The sequence below is a fragment of the Myotis davidii genome, unplaced genomic scaffold (assembly GCF_000327345.1).
Source record: "Myotis davidii unplaced genomic scaffold, ASM32734v1 scaffold197, whole genome shotgun sequence".
NCBI classification, from domain to species: Eukaryota; Metazoa; Chordata; class Mammalia; order Chiroptera; family Vespertilionidae; genus Myotis; species Myotis davidii.
The window spans coordinates 3,441,101-3,451,494 of record NW_006291549.1 but is presented as its reverse complement, the minus strand read 5'-3'; the positions used below and the strand labels follow the sequence as shown (position 1 = coordinate 3,451,494).

Sequence of the window (10,394 nt, the reverse complement as noted above, 5' to 3'; positions counted from 1 at the left end):
TCAGGGTGTCTTGCTGTGAACCGCGGAAGCAGGGCACGGTGCGCTTCCGGACCGTAAACCTTCCCTCCGAGTCCGAGGTGCAGGAGAGTCCAGGAGAGCTGAACTCAGGGCCGCCTTCCTTCCTTGGCAGCATCCGATGCGGAGTTCGAGACAGAGCTAGGTGCTTCCGGGTCAAGGGTAACGCGAGAAAGGTCAGGCTGGGAGTCTAACCTTCAGGGCAAAACCCGCCGCCACGCGCCACCGGTGCGGCTAGGCTGCTAAATCCACCTCCGGACCGCAGATTAGCCCCACCCCCGACTGCCCATGACCACTTCCGCTCTCCCAGGCTTTTGCCCATCTCGCGAGAACTGGAAGTGCCTATGTGATCTGGCCTAAGCGGAAGTTGAGCCTCTTTTTCGTGGCGCCTCGGAGGCTGTCGGCTGCTTCAGGATGAAGGTAGGACGAGATGGCGGGTGTTGGTTTAGGCTTGGGAGGCATGAATCGAGCCCCAGGACACGGCGTCGCTGCTTTTGTAGCTCTCCAAAACCCCGATTCTAGGTAGAGGAGGGTCTGAGGTAGGAGAAAGCTTCTATTTTGTGGGGCTGGAGCTCCTTGGGAGAGGGGATGGCAAGCGATTGCCGCTGGAGTTGCGTGGGGCCGGGAGCGTCATGGTGGCGGCGTCCTCGGGCCTAGCCGGGCAGATACGGCTCTGCTGTCGGTTGGGCTCCTTCCTCCCGGGTGCACGGCTGCGGAGCCCCTCGTCCCCGGAGTTGTTGCGCGGCGCTTGACTGACGACGGCCTGTTTTTAGCGCGGGGCTGGTCGCGCGTTATTGCACACACGTGCTTTATAGTGAATAAAAGCGATTATCTCCATTTTGCTGCTGGCTGTGGGTGGGTGTTTGACATGGAAGGCTTTTTGCAGTGGAATGCCTTTGTAGGTGGCTCTGTAGTTTTCATAAAGCTCTTTTTCCCTCCCTTTAATCCTTAGCTCAACATCTCTTTCCCAGCCACTGGCTGCCAGAAACTCATTGAAGTGGACGATGAACGCAAACTCCGTACCTTTTATGAGAAGCGGATGGCCACAGAGGTTGCTGCGGACGCGCTGGGTGAAGAATGGAAGGTGCGAGTTGATCGCGGAGCGGACCAGCTGCCGCTCTTTGAGGGAGGGTGGTAAACGGTGTGGTAATTGGCTGTGTAATTGGTTTCAAACTCGGTTCTGTCTGCTGATCTTGCAGTGGTTCTTAGCCTTCTGGCCCTTTAAATACAGTTCCTCATGTTGTGACCCAACCATGAAGTTATTTTCGTTGCTACTTCATAACTGTAATGTTGCTGCTGTTGTGAATCGTAATGTCAATATCTGATATGCAGGATGGCCTTAGGCGACCCCTGTGAAAGGGTCGTTCCACCGCCAAAGGGGACCCAGGTGAGGTAGAGCTGTCACCTGTGGGGTTTTATAGCTCAGATGGGAAAGCATACATCCCTAATTGCGCTGCAAGCTAATGGTCTCCAAAGGGTGTTTTTCAAAGTGCCGAGAAAGGGTGTCTCTGGTTTCTTTGTTGTTTGTGGATACTTTGGTCTCTTACCCTGTAATCTGTCTTCCCTAGAACTGTTCCCTCTAGGAAAGCCTAGGCTAGGCTAGAAGTCGGGCTTGATTGCAAGGAATTCGCTGATTGAACCTAGGAGGTTGGCACATGCAGACAAACATGAGTGAGCAGAGGAATTCTGTTTTTAGGAAGTTCCAGGTTGTACTTAAAGAGCTGCACCTGCTAGAATTGAGAGTGTGGGTCGTGGAGGCCACAGCCCTTCCTTTGGTGATGTGTCATTGTATGCTGCAGGGTTATGTGGTTCGCATCAGTGGCGGGAACGACAAACAAGGCTTCCCCATGAAGCAGGGTGTCCTGACCCACGGCCGAGTCCGCCTGCTGCTGAGCAAGGGGCACTCCTGTTACAGACCCAGGAGGACCGGAGAGAGAAAGCGCAAATCTGTTCGGGGGTGCATTGTGGATGCCAACCTCAGTGTCCTCAACTTGGTCATTGTCAAAAAAGGTGAGGCTCAGTTACTGCTGACATTGATTTAAAGCTGATTGTCCAAATGCTTTCTCATTTGCCATACCCAATGGGGTTGTTTGGTTTTTACCAATGAAAGCAGTAACTTAGGGTTATTTAAAAGGAAGGTGAATTAAAGTGTCTTTGTTCACATGTCTCTTAGGGGAGAAAGATATTCCTGGTCTCACTGATACCACCGTGCCTCGTCGCCTGGGGCCCAAAAGAGCCAGCAGGATCCGCAAACTTTTCAATCTCTCTAAAGAAGATGATGTCCGCAAATATGTTGTGAGAAAGCCTCTAAACAAAGAAGGTAGGGGATATTAGGACATTTAGGGCTTGTTTAACTTGGTTATTAGCCTGTCACCTGTGTTTTTGAGTGCTCATTAGAACAAAATCTGTGCCCTCAACTGACCTGGGGATTTTAGGAAAATATTGAGGGTCATTAATCCTTGTTACATCCAGTGTCTTCTATATAGTTATAATTTTTCTTGAAAATTTTCCTAGTAGTAATTGATGTTTATCCAAAAATAACTTAACAGACACTAAGTTCATTGCTTTTAGGTTAGAAGTTGGAAAAACGATAGAAATTCTAGGGCTATGATTGAATGTGCTCTGCTGTTGTAGGAGGTTCTAATTTTTTTAGTTTACAAAAGAAATAAAATGCTTTCATCAGTTAACTTGCTTTAACTTCTGACCCTCATTTTCATCTATTGGATATGAGTAGCAATAGTAAGAGTTATGAGAATTAGGTTTATACTGTATCCAGAATATTAGGGAATGGGTGTTTGGTAGTTTTATATTTTTAGAAGGTACCTTGTTAAGCAACATAACCCATCACGACTGTAGTCTGTAGCTGCAGTGTTTTATAACATTAATATTTCTGTATGAACATTTCCATTAAATGGAATAAATAGCATATTCAATCATCATTATAATCTCCTTTCTTTTTCAGGGTTCACTAGTAATCTCCAGGGGAGTTTGAAAGTCTCTATGTCTAGGGTAAAAAGTCAGAATCTTTTCACCTAAACAATAACTCCAATTTTGTACTCAAGACACGATAGTATTATTTTTAAAGTTCCAGACCTGGTAGAGCAGTGGTTCTCAACCTTGGCTGCACATTAGAATCACCGGGGAATCTTTTTAAAATCCTGATTTCTGGGCCTCATCCTCCGGATATTCTGTTTCTTTTTGTTACTAATGATGAGGCCCAGGAATCAGGATTTTAACAAGATTCCCAGGTGATTCTAATGTGCATCCAACTTGAGAACCACTACCTTAGTAGTTGGCAGGAAATCAAAGTGATAGAAAAAAGCTGAGTGTGACTTCATTGTTAAAAAAATGTAAATTTATATATGATCTTGACATCCAAATAGGCTTGACTTAATGAGCTGTCTTAATGAGGGCTAAATGTGCTAATTAGGAAAACTGGTAGCTAGTATTAGCCTCATCACTTTTTAGAAGGACTTCAGTTCTCCTTATATTTGTATAATATTTAGCCTGCCTTGTATTTTTGTTGGCAAAGTGGTGATATTTTTAAGTTGTAAAATATTTGAAAATTGATTTAAAAGGCCTCATACAAATAAGTTTTCGTAGATACTCAAGTTTGTGTCCGTTGCTAGTTTTTAAAATGTAGGTATGGGCCAAAACCGGTTTAGCTCGGTGGATGGAGTGTTGGGTCTCAGGTTCGATTCCGGTCAAGGGCATGTACCTTGGTTGCGGGCACATTCTCAGTGGGAGGTGTGCAGGAGGCAGCTGATCAATGTTTCTCTCTGATCGATGTTTCTAACTCTCTATCCCTCTCCCTTCCTCTCTGTATAAAATCAATAAAAATATATTATAAAATAAAATGTAGGTATGGGAACTAATGAACAAGGGTATTGAGAAGTGATTAAGCCATTATCTAAATTTTTAGGTAAGAAACCTAGGACTAAAGCACCCAAGATTCAGCGTCTTGTTACTCCACGTGTCCTGCAACACAAACGCAGGCGTATTGCTCTGAAGAAACAACGTACTAAGAAAAACAAGGAAGAGGCCGCAGAATATGCTAAGCTTTTGGCTAAGAGAATGAAGGTCAGTCTAAGTCTAACATGTGATTGGGGTGGACAAGGGGAGGAGTCAGGCCTTACTTTGGGTTTAGATTTTCAACACAGACAGGCTTTAACTGCTTTTTTGTTTTGTTTAGGAGGCCAAAGAAAAACGCCAGGAACAGATTGCGAAGAGACGTAGACTGTCCTCTCTCAGAGCTTCTACCTCTAAGTCTGAGTCCAGTCAAAAATGAGATTTTGTAACTAACAAATAAAGGAGAGCAAACATCAAAGCCCCTTTATCGACTATTCATTGATGATAAAAATTAGATAAATGGAGAGAAACTCAGGTCACAGAAAAAGGAGTACTGTGTACAGCAATCTAATGGCTAAAACTTAAAAGTGACATATCCTTCAAATTTAGAAGTACACTGGTGGTGAAGGGATGTGTGCAGGATATGGTTTCTCTTAAAATCTGGGTGGCTCAGGAAAAGATTCTTAGCATAAGGCATTTTCAGTAAGTCAATAATTTCAGGAAAACAAATGACTAGGATTATTAATCTTTTATACACTTTATTTTTAGGAATACAGTTTTTCTTAAACATCTATGCACAATAAATGAAAAGTGCCCTTGTGAAGATGGACATTTGTCATATGTGATGAAAAAGATTACTTGTTAAAACCATAGTTGATACCATTTTGCAAAAGTTCACAAAGCTTTTAAAACCAGTGCAAATTTACTACATTAACAGAAAGCTTTCAACTCCAGGGAATTATTCATGTTTTCTATTTCACTCTGAAAAGGAGTTGACTATGTCTGTTTTAAGATTAAAAACTTGCATCAATAAAGGATGCACAAAGAGAAAGTAGTACACTTTTTCTAATGTACCATATCTAATCTCTGGTAATTACAGTCAAAACTATCCTTTACAGGGTAAAAGGATCTTAAAAAGAACAGTAAGAGATCCCCCATTGCTCTTAATCATTGGTATTAGTTACGTAAATGAAAAGTCTTAATTGGCAATTGACTATAGAAATTAAAATGGAAAATGTAGCATTTTTAAAAGATAACAAAAAGGACATACTACAGTGGGGATAACAAGGCCAAAAGGCAAGTCTGGTGTATAGGTCTGTATTAACCAGTATGTATATGGTTGACCCTAATACACAAACCATGAATCACATTGCTGATTTTAAGTGCATTCTCTAAAGCGGACACATGGCTTGCCTATACTATTTTAGCTCATGAGTTCTGGCAGATTTAAGATTTCAAGAGTTACTGAGATAACAAACATCTTCAATCTTCTATTATGTACCAAAAATGAAAAAAGGCAACAATTTAATATTCCAGATTTAATGGGAGATTTATGCTCATTATTAACCATGCAGGATGCTATAATCAATTTACAAAATGCAGCTAAAGTTAGATTACCAAATCCAAAAATAGTTTAACACGTTGAGCCCACTATACTTTCAGTCCAGACAGGTCAGTTACTGATCCTGCCAGCATATTGGTGAAATCAGATATCGCAGGCTAAATGGAAAGGAAGACAAAACAGGCTTGGCGCTTAACGTGTTAACATTTTAGAATAATCTGGACTAATTTGAAAGACTGCTTTCAGAAGTTAACAGGAGGATACGTTTCATACAACTCCTATAGATAATTCAAATGAGATTTTTTTGTTATAAGCTTTTAGTGGTACCCTTTCTGTGGTAGGTGCTAGCTAGAAAAAGCCTTTAAAATAAATCCACTTCTATTTCAGCAGACTCAAGTTTCCAATATATAATGGCTATTACTTAGAATGTTACAAAAAGTTATTAGAAAACTTAAATACTCTTAACTGTGTAAGGAGATTACAGATTTTTTCTTTGTTTAGTGGTAATTTAGTTTCAGGCTACAGAGAAGAAATGGAGAGAAAGATAATTTTGGAATTCTAAAGATCACAAAGGTTCAAATTGTGTACATTTTGGAGGCTTAAAAAGTAACAGACAATTTTTCCTTTCATTCAATCTCCATCTTTTTATATACAAGAGTAATTACAAACTTTCTGTTGGGATAATAAATGTTAAGTATTAAAAACTAGTACCAAGTCTTAGTTGCAAAAATATATACTCTGAGTTAGTGCAAAAGATCCATTTTTAAGGTAAAGAGAATTGTACATAATTTCTGAGAAGTTCTTTCACAATAAACTGAAACAAGAATTCTGCAAAGGTCAGGTTAACCCTAAACGATGAAAGGTTGGTACAGCAACAACATGTAAAAGATTATACCAGGTAGGAGATTTGTGCTGTTAACTATACCCAGTGATTTAGTCTTGTGTAATTACTATAAAACACAACCACTGGAGTTTTACACCACGCAGAGAGTTAAGGCAATCTTACTGTTCCTAAGGGCTTTTAACAAAAGGCATAATTGTCAGGCATGTGAGGTCATGATTTTCTTAAATCTGGCAAACAAGCTCAATAGCTTTAAAATATTAAGACTTAATTGATTTATCCTAAAAAAACTATTTACAAATGCACAAGCATACAAATCTATATATTATACAAGAATAAAACTGCAGTGCAAGTTTATCCCACAGGTTTTAAAAAGTGACCAATAGCAACCACTTATTGTGCCTGAACCATTTCAGGTCCAAAGACTATATATATATATATATATATACAGGCATTTTAGGCATGTTCCAATTTTGTGAAATATGAAGCCAATTTAATTTCATTTAAACTGACTCGTATTCAATTATAAAGCTGTTGTATATTAACATGCTATTGGGAAGTAGATGGAAGTGACTGGATGTTCAAGATAAAATCCATTAAGGAAAATAATACAAAATATGAAGGGTGAAGATATATATTAAATTTAAAGTCAAGGCAGTTGTCATCAGACTTTGCAGGTAATTTTGAGATTAATGACTACAGATGAATTTAGTAGTAGTCACTTAGACCCCTTTCAGAAAACTGCAATACATAATTATAAATTTTAATAAATATAATATGGCTGTATATACACATACCTACACAGCCACATATATACACACACACAGAGTTGCTCTTAAGAGATATTTCATTTGTATTGGGGTTAGGCAAGTTTAATTTGTCATTCCCCAAACCCAATTAGCTTCAAATATAAACAATGCCAATGATGAATGCGGTTTCTCATTATCAAACTACTGCAAACATTAAGAGATCCAAACAGTTTTCAGAAGAGGCAGATAAACCATTCAGAAGTTAGAAATTTTCAACATAAATAAATCCTGGGGCATTTTAATGGTGTTTTTTCATTTCTAGGTGATTTGGTATGTTACGTTTCATATGTTGTCCCAAGAGATCATTTCGGTTTTCACCAATTCTTAGCATTCGGAACAAACCTTGAAAGTTTCCAGACTGAGCCTATTCCCCCAGCTTTGTGTGTCTGAAATGTAGTTTAAATGAGAGGTGCTCCAAAACACTTCCTGCACCATTCCACACTGACACTTGGTGGAATGTCAATTTTCTGCAACTTTTCAAGGATTTCTGAAGATAGGCTATTGTATGCAAGTCCATATTCATTATCAAAAGCCTCTGGAAAAGACAATTTCAAAAATGCAGTTATTTGTTAAAGAAAAAATTTATGCATTTATATATGGTAGTCCAATCATATATACACCACATATTCAAAGGCAAGTGGAGTATATCCATACCAGCTACAATATTTTTAAAAAATATTTTATTGATTTTTTTACACAGAGGAAGGGAGGGGGATAGAAAGTTAGGAACATGTATGAGAGAGAAACATTGATCAGCTGCCTCCTGCACACCTTCCACTGGGGATGTGCCCTCAACCAAGGTACATGCCCTTGACCGGAATCGAACCTGGGACCTTTCAGTCCGCAGGCCGATGCTGTATCCACTGAGCCAAACCGGTCAGGGCTACAATTTTAAAAATTACTTTAGGAAACAAAATTCCTTGAGAATAAAGCATAAAATTACATTTGAAAATAGTAAAATGTAAGAAAACAGGAAAAAGTGCCTAATTAACCAACTTACCAATATCAATATTCTCTCTTCCAAGAGACACTAATGATAAGAAGAGGATTTCTCTGTATAAACTCCTATAAAACAAATATTTTTAAAGTCAATAGGCTAAGATGGTCGCTACTATCTAACCCAACCATAAAAGATAAATCAACTTTGATTTGTGGACATAAAAATGTCACAAATGAAATCTGAAAAATAAGCTTCATAACAGTTGTCAAAAATAACTTAGGAAGTAAACTGATTTGAATGTTTATACACAATGAAAAAATTAGTAATGCTGACTGATGATGCTCCATGTAGCTTTTCTTTAGAAGCTTCAGAAGCCATAGCAGGTCATTTCTAATATTCCTTCCCTGCCCTTATACCACAGATGCTTGAAACTAGGTGCTTTTTAGACTGTAAAGGAGGTCATCTGTACCTCAATAAGAGGATCTATCCATTTCATTATCCTCATACTAAGGTTTTCTGAAGCTTCCTCTGCAAAATTCACTTATGCTGACATTGGGATGAGTACTGATCCAAGCATGTTCAGACAATAGTAAGAGGATCAGGAGAGCTCCATATCCTTTGTAATTCACTGCTTCCATCCCTTTCCTAAATTGTTTCTACTCCTAAACCCACTTTTTTTTTTTTATGTCCTTCAATTAAGGAAAAGACATATGGGTAAGACAGGGCCTGAACCAAGTAGAACATATGTATAACATGAATGCTAACAAATTCACAAGAGGGTTTCCATGAACAGCATTCATTTCCCAAAGATTCACTTTTGATATGAATTACCTCCTAAAATTTAATCTATCCCCCGAAACCGATACTTATTTGTGCTCAAATAAGTACTTTTTAAAACATGATCTACAGTGAGTATGTGTTTCTTTTACAACTAGAGATATTTTAAATAGTTTTTTAACATGACATTATTTTGAGTGGTAAACAATTATTACCTTTGTCTTTTCTTGTCTGGCTTCATTTGCTGTGAAAGCAGGTTGATGGGTTGAAGAACATCATTACGTTGAATACTCTGCCTGATGGTTTCTACTAAAGTGCTTGTTGCTTGTTGTTCCTCTGACAGGACAGATGACTTCTTTTCAGAATCTAATAATAAAAACACAGTAATTAAGAATATCTTTATCCACTCTAATTATTAAAGTTTTTTCCAGAGTTGTAGCATTTTCTAGTTTTTAATTTTTTTAATTTTTATTTTTTTAAATATATTTTATTGATTCTTTACGGAGAGGAAGGCAGAGGGATAGAGAGTTAGAAACATGGATGAGAGATACATTGATCAGCTGCCTCCTGCACAACCCCTACTGGGTATGTGCCAGCAACCAAGGTACATGCTCTTGACTGGAATCGAACCTGAGACCTTTCAGTACGCAGGCCGATGCTCTATCCACTGAGCCAAACCAGTTAGGGCTCTAGTTTTTTATTCAACATCACCTTGCCCTTCACTAGTAAAATTATGTGGCAATGTGACCACTAAGAAATATTTTCCTGCTTTCTTCAGATAGAAGAGACCTGCCCCTTTGCCCTTTCCCTGAACTTAAGACTTTGTGTTTGAGGTGGGGTCAGAGTCTTAGGGGGGTGGGGTGACAGCCGGTACTCCAGGAGCCATCCTGTGACTATTAAGCAACCTTTACTGATGCAAAAGTAGACACAACAGAAAGAGCCTGGGTCCCTGACCACAGAGCAGTTGCCTATCAGTCCTAGAGAGTCTACTTCATACTTTATGTGAGAGAGTAATCTTTAGTGTTTAAATTTCTGTTATTTTCTATTAAACGTAGCAGAATATAATCCTAATTGATAAAGGCTAATTCTAGAATTAAGAACAAACATTTATATAGATTTCATAGATAGAAAAGTGCTTCAGTGATACACTGGAACTGAATCATACTAACATGAAAAATAAGATCACCAGTGTGGTTGGCCCACAAAAAGGGAAAACTTTAATACTGTAATCCCAGCAGCCATATAATTTTATTTACAATTAGTTGAGAGGGAATATGTATCCAGTAATTTCCCAGTCTAGCCTCATTCTAAGTGCCTGCCATGAAGTAAACTTGTATTTTTCATACAACATAGCCCCTTAATAAAGGTAACTAGTAATACTTCATTTGTGTTCAACCAAATAAATAGCAAAGTTCTCTGTTAAAATACAAGAGAAAATACTGGCTGCTGTAGGTTTCTATCCTAGCTCTTCTACCTGCTAAATGTTTCCTTGGAATAGGAAACATTGTTTTAAAAAGTACTTGATTTTCATGCTGTTGTGATTTTAGAGCCTAACCCAAATATAACTTCACGGCTTCTCCTTTAATTCAGTTTTTAAAAGTA

At 38.8% G+C, this 10,394-nt stretch overlaps 2 protein-coding genes across 5 annotated transcripts in view; one reads left to right on the top strand and one right to left on the bottom strand.

Annotated features, from left to right (window-relative positions):
- The first annotated feature begins 328 nt into the window (after nucleotides 1–328).
- Nucleotides 329–4,346, top strand: RPS6 (ribosomal protein S6). 2 transcript variants are annotated; one of them, XM_006764927.2, is made up of 6 exons: nucleotides 329–435; nucleotides 968–1,099; nucleotides 1,815–2,025; nucleotides 2,189–2,335; nucleotides 3,938–4,095; nucleotides 4,208–4,346. In XM_006764927.2, the coding sequence occupies exons 1-6, from the start codon at nucleotides 430–432 to the stop codon at nucleotides 4,301–4,303; spliced, it is 750 nt and encodes a 249-aa protein (XP_006764990.1). In that variant the 5' UTR covers nucleotides 329–429; the 3' UTR covers nucleotides 4,304–4,346. The 2 variants fall into 2 exon arrangements, with proteins under 2 accessions (XP_006764990.1, XP_015420218.1); XM_015564732.1 differs by lacking the exon at nucleotides 329–435 and adding an exon at nucleotides 484–554.
- Nucleotides 4,347–5,387: 1,041 nt separating this feature from the next.
- DENND4C (DENN/MADD domain containing 4C) overlaps nucleotides 5,388–10,394 on the bottom strand; it is a 90,411-nt gene continuing 85,404 nt past the window's right edge. For 2 of the 3 annotated variants that reach the window (XM_006764926.2, XM_015564731.1), the window contains 3 exons: nucleotides 9,008–9,158; nucleotides 8,076–8,140; nucleotides 5,388–7,610 (listed from right to left, as the gene is read on the bottom strand). In XM_006764926.2, the coding sequence (XP_006764989.1) occupies nucleotides 7,474–7,610; nucleotides 8,076–8,140; nucleotides 9,008–9,158 (353 nt within the window). In that variant the 3' untranslated portion in view covers nucleotides 5,388–7,473. The remainder of the gene's footprint in view (nucleotides 7,611–8,075; nucleotides 8,141–9,007; nucleotides 9,159–10,394) is intronic. The other variant, XM_015564730.1, reaches the window with a different exon arrangement.

Coding starts and splice junctions, on each gene's coding strand:
- RPS6 (XM_006764927.2), top strand. Junction 2,026..2,188: donor CTTGGTCATTGTCAAAAAAG/GTGAGGCTCAGT, acceptor CATGTCTCTTAG/GGGAGAAAGATATTCCTGGT. Junction 4,096..4,207: donor TTTTGGCTAAGAGAATGAAG/GTCAGTCTAAGT, acceptor TGTTTTGTTTAG/GAGGCCAAAGAAAAACGCCA.